Genomic DNA, 19,915 nt, shown 5'->3' with positions numbered 1-19,915 from the left:
AACTGTACTTGCATCAGACTCAGATGTTAAGGAAAACAAGCAGTTTGTGCTGCACAGGAAGCTGGTAGGGTCAATTCGTTGGTGATGCAAACTCAAAATGTTTAAGACATTTGTTGAAGACTTATGACAGTGTCTTGGTGATCTAAAAAGCTTTTTAAATGTACGTTTTTCTAGGGAAGAACTGGGTAATGAGAGTAAAACTTTGCCTGTCTGTACCTCTACATAATTGCTTGCTTTCATGTTGAAAGAGGAATGGATATCTGATTTATCTGCCATTGGGAGAAATAGGGCATGAAGGAATTACCAGATCAGACAGTCACCAATCTGATAATCTTGTGTCTTTGTTAATTAAATGTATAGTAGTGAGATACTAAATTAATTGATTGCTCATAATCTCAGCCAGTGGACTCAGCCTTTGTCTTGTCTGTTCTCTTCATTGAACACCCTTGAGGAAAATGCTGAGAATTTAGAACTCAAACACAAGCCAGTTTATAGAATGTTCCCAGAGCTGGGTGTGTGTGCATCCCATTACTGATATCTGTGTTTTTCCTCCCAGCACGAGTTCCACTGGGGGAAGCCCCGTCAGGAAGCCTGAGGAGAAGCCAGACACCAAAAGAACTGTCATTAAGACCCTGGAGGAGTATAACAATGACATAACAGCCCCTGCTGAGGATGTCATTATCATGATCCAGGTCCCTCAGTCCAAATGGGATAAAGATGACTTTGAGTCTGAAGAGGAAGACGTCAAATCCACCACCCAGGTACCCCCAACTGTAGGAAAACCCTCCAGTGTTATCAAACCTGTGAGTGCAAAGGCAGCAAACCCCCTCAAACACACTGAAAAGGAGACGGAGCCTCTGGAGAAAACGCAGAAAGCTGCAAAAGAGGCAAGTTATGAAAGCACCCAACACGATGCCAAGAGTTCAAAAAGCTCCATGTCGAGTGAAAAAGGTAAAACTAAAGACCGGGATCATTCTTTGTCAGACAAGGACAGTTCTGAGAAGAGGAAGAGCAGTGTTCAGCCAGAAAAAGAGCACTCAGAACGTGCAGCGGAACAAGGAAATGGAAAAGCTATATCTCAATCTTCCAAAGATGGCAGATCTTCAGAGAAGCATGACAGTGGCCGTGGCTCCGCTGCGAAGGACTTCACTCCCAACCGAGACAAGAAGTCTGACCACGATGGCAGCAGGGAGCATTCGAGTTCCAAGCGCAGGGACGAGAAGAGCGAATCGGCGCGGAGGAAAGACTCCCCATCCCGGATCAGAGACTCCGCGGCAGTGCAGAAGAGCAAACCAAGAGAGGAGCGTGTGGAGCCGCCCAAGAAGGGCCCTGCAGAGGCCAAGCGCAGCAGCTACAGCCCCCCACGGGAGCGCAAGCCCCCCGAGCACAAAGCTGTGCACGACCCCAAGCGCCCCGCTGAGGAACACAAACCTCCAGATAAAAACCCGGGCAAGGACAAGGACAAGGAGAAGGAGAAGGAGAAGGAGAAGCACGTACCAGAAGTCAAGAGCAATAAAGAGAAAGAGCCAGGTGGGAATAAACCGGCAGCGAAGCAGGACTCACCAGAAGTGAAGGTGGAGAAGGAGACCATGGCGGCTCAGAGCGATAAAGGCGCAGCAAAGCCCAAGGCGCCCGTGAGCAGCGCCGCCCGCCTCTCGTCCGACCTCGCCCGCGAGACGGACGAGGCTGCCTTCGTGCCAGACTACAACGAGAGCGACAGCGAGAGCAACGTGTCTGCAAAGGACGAGGAGGCTGCGGGGAAAACGCCCAAAGAAGCGAAGGAAAAGGCTGTGGAGAAGGTGAAAGAGGAGGCGGTGGCCCCGGCTCCCGCCGAGCAGCCCGAGGTGGGCAGGAGCCAGAGCCAGAGCAGCCCCAGCGTCAGCCGCAGCCGCAGCCACAGCCCCTCCGAGAGCCAGACACGGAGCCACAGCAGCAGTGCCAGCTCAGGGGAGAGTCAGGACAGCAAGAAAAAGAAAAAGAAGAAAGAGAAGAAGAAGCACAAGAAGCACAAGAAACACAAGAAGCATAAGAAACATATGGGAAATGAAACAGAATTGGAAAAGAGCCAAAAACACAAACACAAGAAGAAAAAATCGAAGAAGAGCAAAGATAAAGAGAAAGACGACCAAAAAGTGAAATCTGTCACGACATAAACCGACAGATAATGAAAAAATGACTTAATTACTAAGTCATCTGTATGATCTTTGTTAAAATGTAAACGACTTCAAGCGTTGTAAATAATGACATGAGAGACCCTGTGCTGCACTTAAAATATTGCTGCTTGATTATTTGATTTTTACATCAGAGCTTTATAAAAGTGAACATTTTGTACAGAATTGTGAGTTGTGACCATGTAACATGAAAGGTTTTGCTGGGGCATCTTCTTTTTAACCACCGTTAATTATTTTGGGTGGAGTTTACTGTACTGTGAAGATTTTCACATTCGGGTTTTTTTTAATTGCCTGGCAGAAGCAGCTGGTAGCAGTTACCAAATACCAGCGGATGAAATGCAGAATACATTACAGCCCTGTTATGTCACTTTTTGATTACAATAAAAAAAGTTTTCAGTAAATGACCCAATGTGAGATTTCCAGTGGGAGTTGCACGTGAGCAGGGAGCATCCCAACCCTTTCCATCCCTCAAAGTGTCCGAGGCCAGGGCTTGGAGCAGCCTGAGGCAGTGGAAGGTGTCCCTGCCTGTGGGACTGGGTGGGCTTTATGGTCCTTTAACCCAAACCATTCCAGGATTCTAACAGTAGTGCCAGAGAGAAAGCTTGCTGTGAACTATTTTATGTGAAAAATAACTTACAAAGGGGTTTAATTTTGGGAAAACTGGCAGGACCCACCCTGGTGGAGGACAAGGAGGTGCTGGGATGGTGTGTGCTGCCCCGTGTGCCAAGGAACTGGCGGTTCGTAGGGTAGGACATGGGATGTGGCCCCAAAGCTGCAGCCCCTCAGTGCTGGCACTGACTGCTTCAGGTAACATTACACATGGAGCTGCCACGGGGCTGCTTAGTTCTGGTTGGTTTGGAAAGCTCTTGTCCATTGGAGTTGGAACTCTGTGGTCATTAAAGTCGCTTCCAGCCAAAACCAGTCTGGAATTTACCAGCACAGGGTAAAACAGGGTTTGCACACAGGGTTAAACTCCCTGTAATTTGCATTTTCTCTCCCAGTGCTGCTTACCAGGTGTTGATGTTTTAAACAGAACTGTTTGGCCGATGTTGGATATGGAGGTGACACCTGACAGCCCTGACCCCTCTGTGATATGTGGGGCTCAGAAGGGGCAGGACAGGGAAGCCTGGAAAAGCAGGATCTTGCTCTGAGCAGTGGCAGGAGATAGAAAGTGGAAATTATTAGCTGGACAATTATGAGATGTAATTTTAACAAAGAGGTGGCAGTGGCATGAGTGTCACTAAGGGCACGATATGCCCGTGAGTGTAGGATTGGGCAGTGACAGCTCTTGACCAAGGGATTTGCCCGGAGTTTGGGGCAGAAATGTGTGGGGAAGTGGCATTTCCTGCTGGCAGAAAGCATCACCGTGCACAGGGGCCGTCCTGAGGGCTGAGCAGCACAGAAACGCTAAAATGGGACATTCATCCTGGTTCTCCTGGGGGAGAGCCAGCACCTCGGACATCCCGGGTGAGAGACGGAGCATCCCGAGAGGTAAAACAAGCACACCAGGATCACTGCTGCATTACACCCCAGGACCCTGTGCCTGTTAATGTCAGGCCTTCCTGGTGAATTCCAGGTGTTTTCTGCCCAAGAAAAAGGCTTCCAGTTCATCTGATCCCTTTTTCGCTCTCCAGCACAAAGAAGCACAGGTGGGTGATGGTGTTACAGGTGCTTGGCAGAGTTTTGTTGTGTGTGGGGCAGGGTGGGAGCACGGGAAAAGCGCACTCAGAGTCTCCCTTGGCACAGTCTGTGCTTGTGAGGATGAGGGTGGAAAACAGCATTGATTTTGGACTTCTCTGGGTGCTTTGGCCTAATGAAATTGAAAACTCAGGAATTGGAGAAACGGGTTTCTTGAGCTGGCATGTGTTAAGTGCTTTATTATTGAGCTTAAAATTACTGAGTAAACTTGCCCTGAAATCAAATTCTGAACTTTTTGAATGGAATAGCTCCATAAACCCAGTAATATTCCGTATTTTTATATAACCTTGTGCTGGAAAGCTGTCGTTGAAGTCTGTTCTAGTGGCCAGTTGGAGCTGTTGAGGTGTTGAACACGTGCCCGGACTGGAGCCCTGTGCTGGGGTTTGCCTCAGGCCGGCAGGTGGAGTTTCCTCCGGTCTCAGTGTCCTTCATTTGGCCTCCCTGTTGTGTAATTTCAGAGTTCATTTCAATTAAAAGTGAAACGTTTTGACCATTCCCAGCCTTATTTTAATTCCCTTCTGTGCAGAATATGCTGTAAATTGATAAAGCCCGGAATCCAGCACTAAAAGGCAGCGCAGGCACTTGGCACTGCCATGTCCAGGTTAGGAAAAACGGGATGGCTTTGTCCGGAATCTGCCTTTGGGGCTGCTTTTGCCAAAGATTTGGTGGCTCTGCAGGCATTTCCTTGCAGCCTGTCCCCGGGGTTAGAGGGCCCCGGCTTGCCGGCAGTGCTGGCGGCGAGTGAGCCGCGGTGCCCCTGGGCACAGCCCGTGGCGAGCGGTGGCACCTTGGCGACCCCGTCACGGCCGCATTGGTGCCCAGGGCAAGGGAGCAACGCGCGCTGGGCAGCGGCGGGAGGGTTCTGGAGGAGGAGGAGGATGGTGATGAAGAGGAGGATGGTGATGAAGAGGAAGGGGCACGCGGAGCCCGGGCAGGGCTAGCACGGGGCTGTGCCGCTCGCCGGGCACGGGGGGAGCCCGTGGCCCGCTTTCCCTTCCCTTCGAGGGCTCCGCTCGCCAGTTCGAGCTCCACTCCAGCGCCGGGGGCTGCCGGAGCCCTCCCCGCGGGTCCCTCCGAACGGGCTCTCCACCTCCTCCTCCTCCTCCTCTTCCACCTCCTCCTCCTCTTCCTCGGCTTCCATGGAAATGCCCCCGCGAGCTCTGCCCGCGCCTTTGGGAGGTAAATGAGAGTTGAGGAATTAGCGATGGTGCACTGAGGGGCGAAATTCCTCGGGTTCCGTTTCCATCAGCTCCGCTATCGCTATCGGCTGGGGATGTCCGGACGCCCTCCGCCCCATCACCCTCCGTGGGGCCGGGACAGGACGAGGCTCCGGCGTTTGTCCATCCGCCGTGTGTGTCCGTGTGTCCGTGTGTCCGTCCGTGTGTCCGTGTGTGTGTCCGTGTGTGTGTCTGTGTGTGTCCGTGTGTCTGTGTGTGTCCGTGTGTCCGTGTGTGTGTCCGTGTGTGTGTCCGTGTGTGTCCGTGTGTGTGTCCGTGTGTCCGTGTGTGTGTCCGTGTGTGTGTCTGTGTGTGTCCGTGTGTCTGTCTGTGTGTCTGTCTGTGTGTTTGAGTGTGGGCACACGCCGGAGCTGCTGCCACCCTTTTGTGAGTGAAATGGCTCTTTGGTAGCAGCGATCGAGGGCTCCTTGCCAAGCTGCCTAATTAACACGAAGCATATGCAGATTCGCCTTGTTTTCAGCTAATGACAGCTGCGAACAGTTATTTTGTCGGGCTCGCTGGCGCTGGCTTGGTGACACGAGGCCAGCGAGGACTGAGTGACCTGGCCGTGCAGAACGGGCGAGGGTGTGAGAGGCATCGGCTCCTGGGGACCTCTGGGGCTCAGCCCGGGCCCTCGGTGCTCCCCAAGGGACCACCCAAGGGGTCAGCCCTGCCTCGCATCCCGGGCATCGCCCCCAGCTCCTTGAGTTGGAAGCTGCCAGGGAGGGGATGTTTTGTTTTGTTTTGCTTTGCTTTGCTTTGTTTTGCTTTGAGCGTTGCCAGCAGCACAGACACACCGTGATGTTTCACAGGAAAACAGATAAAGATGTGTGCAAACATGGGTGACATTTGTGGTTCCCCAGCCAGCAGCCTTCAGCAGTGCTCTGCCAGCTGAGAACTGAAGCAGAGGTACGTGCCCCAGCCCAAAGCCCTGCTCTGAGGGCAGCTGGCAACTCTCCAGAATCCCTGGCTTCCTAAGGATGCTCCCAAAAAGAGCGTGTTTTCATTGGTTTTATTGTTATTGTGATTATGCTGATGGAAGGAGAGAGCCTTGCCCAGCACGGGAGGCCTGAGCTAGTGAAACTCTGTGCTGTGGATAAAGACACTCCACGTGGTTTGAAGGATGCAGAGAAATGAGGACATGGAGAAAAGTCACTGTGCAGATATAATTAAGTCCTGTTTGACACACATCCTGCTGCTGAGCTGTGCCTCGGGTCTGGGATGCTCTCATGTGTTCCCCGTCCCCACAGCCTGGCAGGAGTGGATGTGCTCGGGTCTGGAATCAGAGCATTTGGGGATCCCTCCCTGGCTGTTTGGCCAAGTCCTGTACATCTATTCTGGCTTTCTAACCCAGGGCACGGGGCAGGGGTGGGGGACAAGGGCAGCTCTGCTCTGCCCCATGAGTGTGGGGTAGCCCAAAATCTGGGAGCTTGGGCTAGGGTGCAGCCCTGGCCCAGATCATCTGAGGACCATGCACTCCCATTATCCCATCCCATCCCATTATCCCATTATCCCATCCCATCCCATCCCATCCCATCCCATTATCCCATCCCATCCCATCCCATCCCATCCCATCCCATCCCATCCCATCCCATCCCATCCCATCCCACCACTGCCTGGTGGGTTCTGGCCACATTCCCAGCCCACCAAGCCCTCCAGCCCTGAAATGAGCCCGTGTTCCTCCCACAAGGAGCTAAGTGCTCAGACACTTCTGAGAATATTTTGGAGCATTCCTGATTTTAATGAGGTTTATTTAATTATTATTTACTTTGACTGAATAAACTGTTGTGTTTAAATAAAGCTCATTTTTGCCAAAACGCTGTCAGGGAGAAGCTGCTTTCCCTTCAGGAGCCCTCAGATGTGGGCTGCCCTCCAAGCCCCTCACACGGCAGCGTGGAGCATCATCACCTGGAGCACCCTCCTGCCCCGGGGACGAGCCTGCTCCGTTCCCAGGGATGGCCCCGCAGCCAAGGGGAGGGACACCGGAGCTGGGGAGGTGTTTCCAAACACACCCCCAGCATCACTCGTGGGCGCCTGGCAGGGCTGAAGGGCTTGGCTGTGACTGTCCTGCAGCCAGGCAGAGCCCAGCTCCTTGAGAATTTTGTGAGGCAGAGGGAGAACGGCTCCAAAAAGCATCTGAATCATGGGCAGGATGAACAGCTGAGCTTGAAAAACTGGGGAGAAAAGAGAGCTGAACTCCAGGGATGGAAGCAGTTGGTGAATATTGACAGCACCAACCAACAGTGGTGAAGCCTCAGTCCAAATCATCTGTGGGGCTGGTTCTCGTTCATTTATTTTCTTCTTTATTTTTTAAATCCCAGTTGAATCCCATAGAGAGAGTTTGGGGGTGTTCAGCCTGTGGCACTGCATTAGGTGATGTGTTAGGTGATGGAACAGCCTTTCTTTGGAAACAAGGGCCCCATGATGGGCTCAGGGCTCTCCCCCTGCCCAGCAGGCCTTGAGGGCCCCAGCAGGACAGACACCCTTGGGACACACTGCCCTTCCAGCACGTGGGGGTGGTCTCTGCACCAGCAGCAACTTTTCCATCACTTGGTTTCCTTATTTAGTATTTCTTTAATAATTAGTGGCAGATTTTGTACTTATGTTTGCAATTATCTGGATGCCTCTGGGACATGTTCTGCTGGATAATTGAATCTCCTGGTCTGTGACTGCAGGGACTGCTGGGGAGAGCAGGCTGGAGCCCAGGAATTCTGTGCTGCCTGTTGGTATCATGTTAAGACAAATTGAGACTTTTAATTTCAAAAAACTGCTGGAAACAAAGCATTTTGCTTTGATGTCCTCAGCACAAGCTTTGCCAGAGCCTGGACTAAAGAGGAAAATTATTATAATTATCAGTAATTAGCTGGATAAATGTTTTAACGAGATGCAGCGGATCCTCCACGTGTCCAGCTCCAGTGATTGACACTGGGGAGATGTGGGGCAGTGGGAATGGGGGTCCTGGGCACACAGATGGATGCTGCATGCAGCTTTTGCTGGGCAGCAGAGGGGCCTTGCCTGGCACCCTCTGCTGCAGGGAGCTGGGTGTGTGCAGGGCATGTCCTTGTCCCTCCAGAGGGATCCCAGTATGTCACTCCTTCTGTCCTAGCATGTGACACTGCTGTGTAAAATGCCAAGTGAGGGAAAAGGACATAACCCAGCGCTGACAGCTCTGTGCAGCAGCACTGGAGTGACAGATGAAGCCAGAGCACTCCTTCCTTTCAACCAAAAGGGAAGAAAAGCTCCTGGAAATGCTGTAAATTCTGCTGGGAATCCCACCATGTCCTGGACATCTCAGCAGTTTGGGGAGGGGATTGAAACAAGCTCCCACTCCATCCTCAGCCTGTGCACAGAGGGAGGTGTGGGCAGCACTCCAGGGACCCCACTCTGGGGGCTTCGGCTCCCCCTGTACCAACTCACCCTATGCTGACATTACCACAGGTGTTAAATCCTGCCCTTTTTGGGCTACCAGCTCCAAGGAGCCACCCACGCTGAGCTCAGCAGGGGCAGCATGGGGGACAGCGTGGTGTGACTTGGGTATAATTTGGGCTTCCAGTGCCAGGAGCTGCCCAGCACCCCGTGCAGGACCCCTGCTCCCCACCACTCACGAGCTGACGGAACACGAGGTGAAAATTGGGTTTGTGTCTCTCAGCTGCCCTTTTCCCTGGCAGGTGGGCGTGGGGAGTTCCCTCCCCGCAGTTGCTGAGCTCTGGAGCTGCAGCCAGCCCTGTCCCGCTGCTCCGTGTGCCGGGAATGCCAATGAAGCCCAGTGCTCAGAGCTCAGCAGGCGCACCGCAGCACACATCCACCCGGAATGCAGAGCAGCCGTGGGTGCAGGAATCCAGGCACTCAGTGCCGGAGCCGTCGTCCAATTAGTTAAATTAATTGCGAGTGAGGACGGCTGGCAGGTACCCACGCCTCCCCACCGACACCTCCAGGGTCGGACCCCGACCCTCTCCGCAGAGCTGGGGTTTCTGATTTTGTTGCTCTGCTGGATTCCCAGAGGGAAGATCTTCCCTTGTGTTTCCCTGATCTATACAGATCAGTGTGCAGGCAGAACCGCGGTGGAATCACAGCCCGTGGATGCCCAGTGGGGCCGTGGCTGGTTTGTAACCCTGTCCTTGTCCCGAGTCTCACATCCCTGTCCCTGCCCACCTGCACTTGGGATGCTGTGACAATCCTGTTGTTGCTGATAGAGTGAGCAGCCCCTGCAGTCCCACAGAGGGGAAGGTCGGTCAGCTGGGGAGGGGGGAGGTATTTGTTTGTGGAATTGCAGAAATGTACGTGCCTTGCTATTTTTTGCTTGAAAATAAGATCATTTCAAACAACGCAAAAATTCTGCTCTTCATGTGGCAGGAAGGAGCCTTTGGAAGCATCCTCTGCTGTTTCTGGCTGGGAAAACAAGACATGCACAGACATTTTTAAATATAAGTACGCAGTAGATCTATGAGGGTTCTATAGGGGCAGCAGGGTGGGGCCCAGCCCGGTGGGGATGGGCAGGTGCTCACTGAGCCCCACGTCCCTCCCAGTCCACTGTGACACATTCCAGCTTGATTGAGGCACAAACAGCAGCCCACAACGGCAGCATGGATTTGGTTACTAACAAAGGATGGATTCAGTCGGTGCTGGCGCCGCTCCAAGCGCGGGAGCTGCTGAGGAGCGTGGAGGGTGTATTAAATATTCATCAAAATCTTGGCACTTCATTCCCACCTCTTGCTCTCCCGCTCCCTCCCCTCGAAATTATTTGGTCCTAAAGGTTAGAAGCCTGCTTTGAAAATTAATTATTTCATTAACCCCTTTATAAATTAGGTTTTTATGACTAAGTTTTTTGGGATCGAAGCAAAATGGGTCGTGGTGGCACTTCATCAGGTTTGCTCATCGCCTGAGCCCTGACCCCAGCATGTGACCCTAAATGCTACGTGAGCTAAAAAAAAAAAAAAAATAAAAAAAATAAATCAGCGGGTTTGTCTCCTGCCTTCACCTGGCCGGCTCGGTGCTGCCAAGCCCTGCCCTCCGCCCGGCACCACGGCTCCCATCCGGTGGGTGAGCAGATCCTTCCAGCAATTAATCGCTGCTGCCTCCTGCTTCATTATCATGCGGGGCACTCGTGGGCTCCTCCTGCGGCCTCGCACCACGGCCGGGCTCAGGTGCCAGGGCAGGGTGGGCTCTGCGGCCAATGTCCGAGTGTCCGTCCTCCCAGCGTCCTGGCGCTCCACCGGGGGCTCCTCGGGGCGGGGGTCCGGGCGTTCCGGGGCTTTGCTGCTCCGTGCCAGGGTTTAAACCTGCCCGGGTGGTTTTGGGAGGCTGGTTCCTCTTCCTCTGCATCCCAGGGCGGTCGGTGCCGGCAGCTCAGAGATGATGCCGGGCTGCCAGTCCTGAAGCGGCAGCTCTCAGACAATGCAGGTTTAATTTTAGCGCTCATCCGGTGCCTTGCCGCCCCACGGTGATGTCCCCGGTGATATCCCCGGTGATGTCCCCGCTGGACTGGGGTCACCCGGTGCCCCCGATCGCTGCCGGTGCAGGAGCTGGGGCCGGAGGGAGGCCGCCCATCATTAGGATGCTGCTCCATCGCCATCTCCCTGGAGACCATGGGAACTGAGGCCGGGTGAATCGTGGCTGGCAGCCGTGCTGGGAGAGGGCAGCTGCGTGCCGGGCTGGGAATGAATTACTGCCCTGCGCCGCCTCGGCCTTTGTTCCCCCATTGTCGGAGCAGGGACTGGGGAGCGGGGAGAGCGCCCGGGGCACGGCCAGGGCCGGCCCCGCCGCAGGCTGAACCGCCAGGAGCAATTTCGTATTTTCTGTCCTTGAAGTAATTGTTCGCAAAAGCTCTTTGGGGCTGACACCGACAGGGGCTGCAGTTCCAGCGCGGGGCTGTCGCGGCTGTGGTCCCGTATTTAACACCCGGGGCTCTCCCGGGCCACTGCGAGCCCTTTGTGCCGCTGAAGGGAGCCATGAGGTGCAGAGGCATCTCCGAGGATGTCGCTGGAGCAGCAGAGAAAGGGATTTCTGGGATTTCTGAAAGCGGCTGCCAATCACCCGGCCTGGAACGGGCGGCTCTGGCGAACACGGGTTCGTGTTTGGAGTCGGGATTTGCCGTCCGGGGGAGGGAGCTCCGCAGGCTTTTAATTGGCACCAGCGCCCGCCCTGCCCTGCTCTCACATTTGCAGCCGCTCCCGAGTCCGGCTCCCGTTTAATTCCATCGCAGGGGCCGCGGTGGCGCTGCTGGAGGATGATTTTTCCCTGCCGCTCACACGGATTGTCACTGAGCACGACAACCAGCCCCCGCAGCACTTTGCTCACATTCCGGATTTTTATTTGGTTTAATTGGCTCTGTCGTGGTCTCGTGGCAGGAATTCTGCTCCCATCAAAACCTGCTCCTGTGAATGTTCCGCTGTGGTAGAAGTGAGCTAAGTACGAGGGAGAGGATGTGGTGGAAACCCCAGTGCCAGCCTGGCATCCCCCAGCTGCTGGGCAGCCCTCGTGGGGCACATCCAGCCCGTGGGTCTCACCTGCGCCATGGGCACAGCTCCTGGCAGGTGCCAGGACATCGACCTTGTGTCTCAGGGCTCAGGGCCACTCCTGGGTGCCAGCCTTCAGCTGTGCACCAGCTGTGCTGGCTGAGGGACAGCCAAATCCCACTGCAGCAGCTCCTCAGGTCACAAAGCCAGACCCACCCCATGCAGGGAGTCTTCCTCCCCTCTCCTCCTCCTCCTCCTCCTCCTCCTCCCTCCCGTTGCTTCCCTCCCAGCTCTGGGGCCAGCAGCACTGGGCCCAGCCCTGTCACTCCGTGCTCTGCTCCCACTGTTCTCTGTGGATCACGAGCCTCAGGGCTGCCCTCAGCTGCTTCTCTTCCAGGCCCTGCTGCTGCTCGCAATGCAGTTCATGTGCTGATCTCTCCTGAGGGACTGGGAGCTGCAGAGCTGGGAAGACACCTGATGCAAAGAGAGGGGACAGCCACCCTCCAGCAGCCAGCTGGGTGCCACCACCAGGGACCTTCCACCAGGACCTTTCTCCAGGACCAGGAGCCAGATCTTTCCTCAAAATCTTCCCATGGGAGCTTCCTGACTACCACTGCAGTTCTCCCAGGTGCTCCATCTGCACCTTGGACCTTGTGCCGCGTGGTTCCCGCAGCCATTCATGCTTCTGAGTTTGCTCCACAGCTGCACATGCTGCCAACACTGAACCGTCAAACATGAAAGATGAACTCTGCAGGACACCAGAACTCTGCTGACAGACCTGCCCAGAACCCTGAGTCTCCCAGCCCTTGCTAAACCCAGAGCCAAGGAAGCAGAGGAGAGACCTCATGGACAGCTCAGAGAATTAAGAACGAGTTCATCAGAGGCTGTGAATAAATGAGCGGTAATTAAGACCCCCAGCAAATACCAAGTTTGCTGCATGCAGCCCAGGGAGGCCGGAGGGGATGGGGTTGGGGTGAGCAGGCTGTCCCTGCCTCGTGTCCTCCGCTGTGGCTGACGTGCAGGGCACCTTGGGCTGCTGGCAGCAGGAGAAGGAGCCCACGGGAGGCAGCTCCACCCTGAGTGCTGCCTCAGAAAAATGGACCACGAGGGAGTTCCAGGTCTGGCCCATTCTGCTGGAACTGAGAGTCCTCACAGGGACCCACACCAGCTGCTTCCTGACCTGTCCACAGAGGGCATGGAGAGCAGCTTCTTCCTTCCCCCTTGGCAGCAGCTCTTTGTCCATCACAGAGGGGACAGCAGCTGGCTCTGGGGACGTTTGTACAGCCTTGGACCCGGTGTGGGACAGGGATGGACGGGCCCCAGCCAGAGGGGTTGTGCAGGAGTGGGGGGAGCTGCCAGGCTCTGCCCAGCACTCCTTGCACTGTGGTTTTTATTCCTTCTCTCACCCAAATGAGCAGGGCTGGAGCACCCGCTCCCTCCTCACCAGCCAGGGGACAGCTGGCTCCACACTCCCCTCTCCAGGCATCCCCAGCCACTCCACCAAGTCTCTGGGATCCTCTGCACACAAAGCAGAGCTCTCCCTTTTGATTTAATAAGGATCTGAAAATGTCATAAAAGGTGGGATAATAAAATATCAGATGCAGGAAAACGAGTAGACAAAGGCATTGAAAAAAGGGACAAGAGTAAACGCAGCAGATTAAGACACTAATTCCCATTCCTTGTATGTTCTCCATCTTTTCTTCGTCTTGACAGGCAGAATTAAATTCCCCCACTTCCCGGGAAGCACTATCTGCCTCTCCCTGCTGAATTGTCACCACGGGGTGCCCACAGCCCATTTGTCCTCCAGATTCGATGCTTTGTCCCTTTTCAGAGGAGAGGCTGGGCTGGCTCATCCCCACTCCCACTGCCAGCACTCACACTTAAAGGGCAGGACAGATTCCAATGGTAATGGTTAAATTTGGGGTTTACTGCTCTAAAGTATCTCTGCAAACTAGAGACACAATTTGTGCCTTTGTTTAGACCATGCAACAAAGCAACAGGAGGAAAAACAGAGGCAGAAAACAAATCAGTCTCAGGGGTTTTGGAGAATCCGGCAGGTCCTGCTGTGTCACAGTGAGAGCTGGGCGTGGGGATTTTCTTCCAAATGTAGATTTGGAGCAAATCAACTGCCAATAAATTCCCAACACAGGGCTGTGAAGGTGGGGGCAGGATCAGCAACAAGGTGATGGATGTGTTAATGCTGTAACAGGCCAACCACCTCATAAATAATTTCCTGGGTTCTGGAGAAGCTGACCTGGTCACAATGGAAATAAAGGGCGGTCCCCCGGGCTCTGCTCCAGGGACCAACAGTCCTCCCATGGAAAGGTTTAAGTGGCTTTTAACAATATCTATTTTATATTGTCGGAGCTCAGTGCTGCTCTAGTGCCGCCATCTGTGCAAGCACCATTGCTTCAGCTCTGGGAATACTGCAGTTAAAAGCCCCAGAAATGTTCACTGGGAGTATGGTCACAGCTCAGCTCTGTGTTTGCTCTGTGGGAGCAGCGTGTGGAACATCCCCTGGAACTCGGCCGGGTGGGGAGGGATGGAACTTCAGCAGTGCCCAGCCCAGGGGAGCAGTGGAGGGTGACCAGCCTGGGAGTCTTCAAGGAACCCACCAGGGATGGGTCCAGAGCCACCACCAGCTCTTCTGACCAGCAGGAGCAGATGGAGCCCAGGCTGCAGCCAGGAGACCAGGCTGTCCTGGTGGATTCATCTGTGTACTGGGAATTCTGTTTCTGTACTTAGTGTCCCTCTGGTGTCCTGGCTGTTCTGCTCAGGTTTTGGTTGCTCCTGGGGCGTTCCTGTCATTTACCAGGCATTCCTCCTGTGTTATTCCTCCTCTGGTATTCCTCTGCTGTCCTGGACACCCTTATCCTACGCTGCATCCCACTCTCCATGCTGGCCCTGGGAGCAGCATTCCTTGGTGTGGGGCAGGGCTGCTGCTCAGTTCTTTGGGTTCCTAAGCCTTGGGGTTCAGGCTGGTCATGGCACCTGCAGCTCTACCCACAGCCACAGTGTGATGCTTTTAGGTTTCTCTGTGCTGCTCGTTGCTTAGTTCCCAGATTTTTCCCGAGTTGCAGCAGGCCGTTGAGTTCTGAATACGTGGAGCAGGGGTATTTGTCCCACAGCTGCTTTGCTGCAGGATGGGCCAGCATGGCTCTGTAATTTTGGTTTCTGCAGCTGCAGATAAGGGAGATTCCAAACACTGGAGTCATTTGTCAAGCAAAATAGATGGCAAAAGTTTCTAGCATGGCACCTCCAGCACAAAGATGGAACTAAATGGGAGACAATGAGGAAACAGCTTTGGAGGGCAGATCAGCACAGGCAGCCCCATTCCCTGCTCCAGCAGCACAGGGACGGCCTGGAGTGCCCATCCTCATCCCTGGCTCCCAGCTGTTCCTGCACTCCCATGGGAAAATGCAGCTGAGGAAGGGGAGGAGGGCAGCAGTGCCCAAAAGGGGCCAAGGTGAGGACGGGTGCTGATGGTGGCTTCCTGTGTTCATTTTGCTCTCTTTTGGGCTGTGATCTGCACCCACTCTTGTGCTGGTGCCAGTTTCCTCCCAGGCAGCAGGAGCAGGGGCAGAAATCCCACCTGGGCAGTGACTGGCACCACGTCTTGCCCTCTCCCTCTCCGTGGGCACTACTGAGCCTGACCCGTCCCTGCTGGGGCTCCCCCAGGTTCCCTGCCATGGCATCCCCTCGCCAAAACACATTTCTTCCCCTCTGAGCATCCCTCCTCCCCGCCACCCCCCTGCACGCACAGCTTTGTCCCAGCCACCGGAGGCGAGTGTGGGTGCAACGAAAAGTAAATTTTACATCCTTGCCCCTGTTTTTGCAAACGAGTGTAACTGTCAACTGCAGAATAAATGACACCTAATTACTGTTGGGGGGAGTTCAGGCAGGAGGGCTTGGCTGGGAGGGGATCACAGGGAAGCTCCAGCACTGATGGAAAATGAACAAGATTCCGGCTGTAAGGAGCCATAATTACAGAGGACTGACACACTGTGAGCTGTTTATGGTAATGAAGTGGTGCATCAAATCAAATTAACCTTAGTTATTTAACACAGAATGCACCGAGGACTTGGCTCAGTAGATACTAAATCCAAACCCGGAGCCGTGCCCGAGCCAAGGAAGCGGCTCCAGCGCTGCACGGGCGTCGTTTTGATTTTGGTTCCGTTCAGTGAGCGGCCGCAGCTCCGGGACGATGGCGAGGGCGAGCGGCGGCTCCGGCGGTGCCGGGGGCTCGGGGAGCCGCGGGGACCCCGCGCTCGCCCCCGGCATGAGCCCCGGGCCAGCGCCGGGCCAGAGCCCAGGTCAGTGCCCGGCCCCGGGACGAGGGGATTCTCTCTCTCCGGCGGGCACCGGGATGCTCCCTTGGCCGGAGCGCCGGGCTCGCCGCTGGCCGGCCCCGGGCAGGGGATGCGAGAGCGCTGCGCTCCCGCAGAGCTTTCATTTCTCCTCTCTCCTCCCCACCAAGGCTGCGGCGTGCGCAGGAGGAGCGCTCCCGTCGGGATCCCTTCACGCTGACGGGTGAGTCCCCTTTCAAATTAACCCGAAGGCTCCGTTAAAGATTAGTGAGCTCTCGGAACCAGGGTCCCCTCTGCGCGCCGGGCCGCGGCAGCGCTGCCCATCGCTCCGTGCTGCGGGAAAGCAGCGCCGGGGGCCGCGGAGGAGACGCCGGCTCGGCTCGGCTCGGCTCGGCTCGGCTCGGCTCGGCTCGGCTCGGCTCGGCTGGGGCCGGTCGGGGCAGGAGGGCGAAGGCGATTGAGGACGGCGGTTGTGCAGATGATGCTGGAAGGCTGGTTGTGTCAGTGGTGGTCCCTGGATAGCGGGACGGGGCGGCGGGGATGCGGCAGGGATCGGGGCAGGGACGCCCGCGCTCTGGGCTCGCTCCGGTGCGGGCAGAGCCGGGCTGGCTTTGCCAGGCAGGAATGGGTGGTGCCGGCAGCGGGCAGAGGCACGGAGCGCCCTGGGGAGCTGCCAGCCGCTGGCACGGCCCAACAGGTGGGTTTGAATCGGTTTGGATTAGGAAATGTTTTTTCAGTGCCCTGAGAGCCGAGTGGCTCCTCAGGGAGAGGATTCCTCCGCAGGACTTCTCACTTGTTGGAACAACACCAATTACATCTCCAGCCAAAGGCTTTCCTCTGTGTATTTCACGGAATTTGATGATTTTGGAGTACCTGCAGTCGTGTCCATCCCGAATTATTTTTTTCCAGGAACCTGGTGGTTCCCCTCCCAGCTTGGCAGATCTTACCCAACAGCATTCAGAGTGCTGAGCTGCCCTGCCGCTCCTCCGAGCCTCTCATGCTCAGCCCTGCTCTGGAGGCTCCCCTGAGCACAGATGAGCACCCCAGGTGTCATCCCAGCAACTCCTCCCCTGGCACTGGCTCTGAGTCCTGCTCTGTGGTGGAGGCATTGGATTTTGTGGTTATGAGTTCATTTTGCCTCTTCCCATCAATATGAAAATGCTGTGTGAGTCCAGAGAGTTAATCACTATTGTAGGGGAATAAAGAGCAGAGATTTCCTCTAATCCCTTTTAAATGGCCTCCAAATGAAGACTCAGCAAAGATGACTAATGACAGACACGATTAAACTAATTTAGTAGGTGAAGTTTCTGTGGAAGCCCCAAAGCCCAGGTACAGCCTTGGGGCCCAGCTCCTCCAGCTCACTCACAGCCTCTTTGCCCTCAGAGCTGAGTAAAACAAACTCATTTGTTTTGTTTTGTTACGTTTTATGTTTTGTTTTGGGGTTTTGTTTTGTTTTGACCAGAGGATTCCCTTTTTCCATTGAAAATATTTTTGTCTCTTTCAACAAACCTTTTTCTTGCTGCTGCCCAACACCATCTCCCTAATGGGATGGTAAATCCAGTTTCAGTTAAGAGCCAGCTGCATCCTCATCCCTCACCTGATCCTGTCCCTTGAAGGGTTCCCACTGGACACACATCAGTCTCTCACCAGCTGAAAAAAGCAATGAAATAGAAAGTCAGTGGAATTTCTCTGGGGATCTCTGGAATGTGTCTGGGGACCTCTCTGAAGAAGGTCCCTTCCAGGCCCATAACATACCAAAACCTATGCAGAGTAAAGGGCAAAACAGGGGGTCCCATCCCCACATCATTGGGAGTGATTAATGAGGCATCAGTGCTGTCCATCTTGCTTTTGTTCAGTTATCTTTTTTGTACTGTTTGTGTCTCCCTAGACCCGGCTGGACAGGGGTGGTTTGATGGATTATAAATGAAATCCAGGGCAACATATCCAAGTGTTACTGCCTCAGAATTTGCTGCACCACAGAGGCCAATAGAGATGCCTTGTGTTATTAATTATGCCAATATACTTTCCTGAGCAATGTGATTAATTAAACTGTGTACAGCAGGGCCACGGGCCTGTGCTGTGGCTGTTCGTTCTCGGGTGGAGGTGGCTGGAATGGAGAGCAAAATCTGCAATTGGTCTTGGTCCTTCTCTTCCAGAGCACTCAGGGGGAGATACAATTCCTGACGTTGCATTTTGCATGCCAGGGAGGCACAGGGCTGCAGGGAGCTGCCTCTGGCTGGGCACGGGGCCAGGGGAATGAGCAATGCCACAGGGACCACAAGATGCCACCCAAAACCACATGGCCTCGTGTCTAGCACTGCAGGGGTGGATTGCACTTACATTGCAGAGACTCTTCTGTTCTCACTGAATTTCTGAAAAGTGGATCCACTAAGTTGTTCCTGTAACTCATTTCATTTTCTTTCACAAGCTCACAGTGCAGTGTCTGTGCTGTGCTGTGGTCTCACAGGAAGTCTGGACCCCATCCCAGGTGATATCCCCATAATTGCTATCACTCTGCAGGGCAGAGACAGAACACAGGATTTGCAGCTTTCAGAGTGTGACAATACTCACAGAAAACCTTTTTTTTTTTTTTGACAGAAGCCTCCTCAACTTGCCAGGCAAATTTCCTCAGAGTCAGGGCTTCAGCCTCCCTGGCAGCCCTGAGCCGTGTGGTCACTGTGCCACGGCCAGCACTGGGCACGGTGTGGTGCCCAGCCCAGCATCCCAAAGCCTGGCAGACGTGGTGCTGGATCATCTCTGCTGGGTTTCCCATGGGGAGATGATCCTGTGCCTTGTCCCTGCCCGTCCCTCAGCCCTGGAGCTGACCCCTCTCTGTCTTTTGTCTCCATTAAGGTCAGAGAAGAGCCGTCACTCTTTAAGTGCCAAGACGAGGTCTCCCACCCTCCGGTGCCAGAAGACTGGGAACAGTAAGGCAGCTGCTCACCTTTCCAAATGGTTGCTCTGTGGTTGCATGCACACTGGGTTTACCCTGGACATTTTCCCCCTCTTTGTCAGGAGTGTGATTTTGATGGTTTGTGTCTTCCACGCCACTTAGTCACACTGTGCTGGTGGTGGGAACTGCCCGGTCCTCCTCTGATGCTCACAGACCCTGAGCTGCAATTTCCCCATCACCAAGTCATCCCTGCTGCAGAAAGGGCAGAACATGGGGTGAGGGGCAGTCCTGGCTTCCCTGGGCATCAGAGCCCCTCTGAGTGCACCAGCAGCCCTTTGGGCTGTCAGAAGCTCCAGCCACAGTCACAGATCCCTCAGAAAATGAGCTATTGCTGCAGGGGCTCGGGGCTGTCTGGGATTTATGGGCAGCAGGAGTTCCCTGTGCCGTACCTGGGGAAGCTCCATGCACCATGACCACTTCCAATTTCACACCACTTTGAACTCGCTCTCACTGAGGCTAGGGACATGAAAAATGTCTTTGTTAAGGAAACTCCCGGGCCCCTGACCGGGAGCTAAATGTTGCTCTAATGTGTGCAGGGAGGGAGCCACGGTGGTCCCTGGGCTGCCCCGGGGAGTCTGGCAAGGTACAGCACGTCCCACGAAGGGATTGTCCCTTGGTTTTCCTGCTGCTGTGCCCCTCTGGAGCAGGCTGGTGGCACTCACTTTGGCCAGTGAGGTGGGGTGTTGACCTCACCATTGCCCCACATTTCCACAGGTGTGCTGGGAGGTGACCCTGCTCCGCAGCCCCCGTGCTGGGCCCACTGCAGAGCTGTAAAACACCGGGGCTTCAGGAAGGGCACAGGGCTTGTGTGATGCTTCAGATGTTCCTCTTCCCTTCTGTCAGGGCTCTGCTCCTCATCTGTGGGTCCGGGTCAGTCCCAGTACAGCACTTCCTCCCATTCCCTGTCCCAGTACTGCTCTGCTGCCCTGCAGCAAGGTCCCCAAGATCCTTGCTCCCAGTCCCCTGGGCCAAGATCCCCCTGTGCTGCAGAGACAGCAGAGAACCTCCCAGAGCACTCGTGTTTCTCATTATCCCCTGGGAACCAGCCTTGCTGATGGCCACGGGCTCGCCCCAACCTCCCGAGGCTGTGGGTCCTGTGGAATCTCTCGGGTGA

General features: G+C 54.8%; 1 protein-coding gene across 7 annotated transcripts in view; it reads left to right on the top strand.

Annotated features, from left to right (window-relative positions):
- The window catches only part of RBBP6 (RB binding protein 6, ubiquitin ligase), a 28,668-nt gene extending 26,106 nt beyond the window's left edge, over nt 1–2,562 (top strand). For all 7 annotated transcript variants that reach the window (XM_062503826.1, XM_062503828.1, XM_062503823.1 and 4 more), the window contains one exon: nt 557–2,562. In XM_062503826.1, coding sequence (XP_062359810.1) covers nt 557–2,153 — 1,597 coding nt within the window. In that variant the 3' untranslated portion in view covers nt 2,154–2,562. The remainder of the gene's footprint in view (nt 1–556) is intronic.
- Nucleotides 2,563–19,915: the final 17,353 nt, after the last annotated feature.

Source organism: Cinclus cinclus, chromosome 16, assembly GCF_963662255.1.
Source record: "Cinclus cinclus chromosome 16, bCinCin1.1, whole genome shotgun sequence".
In the NCBI taxonomy this organism is placed as follows: Eukaryota; Metazoa; Chordata; class Aves; order Passeriformes; family Cinclidae; genus Cinclus; species Cinclus cinclus.
Note: the sequence above shows the minus strand (reverse complement) of the source record. Positions and strands in the feature narration are given on the sequence as shown.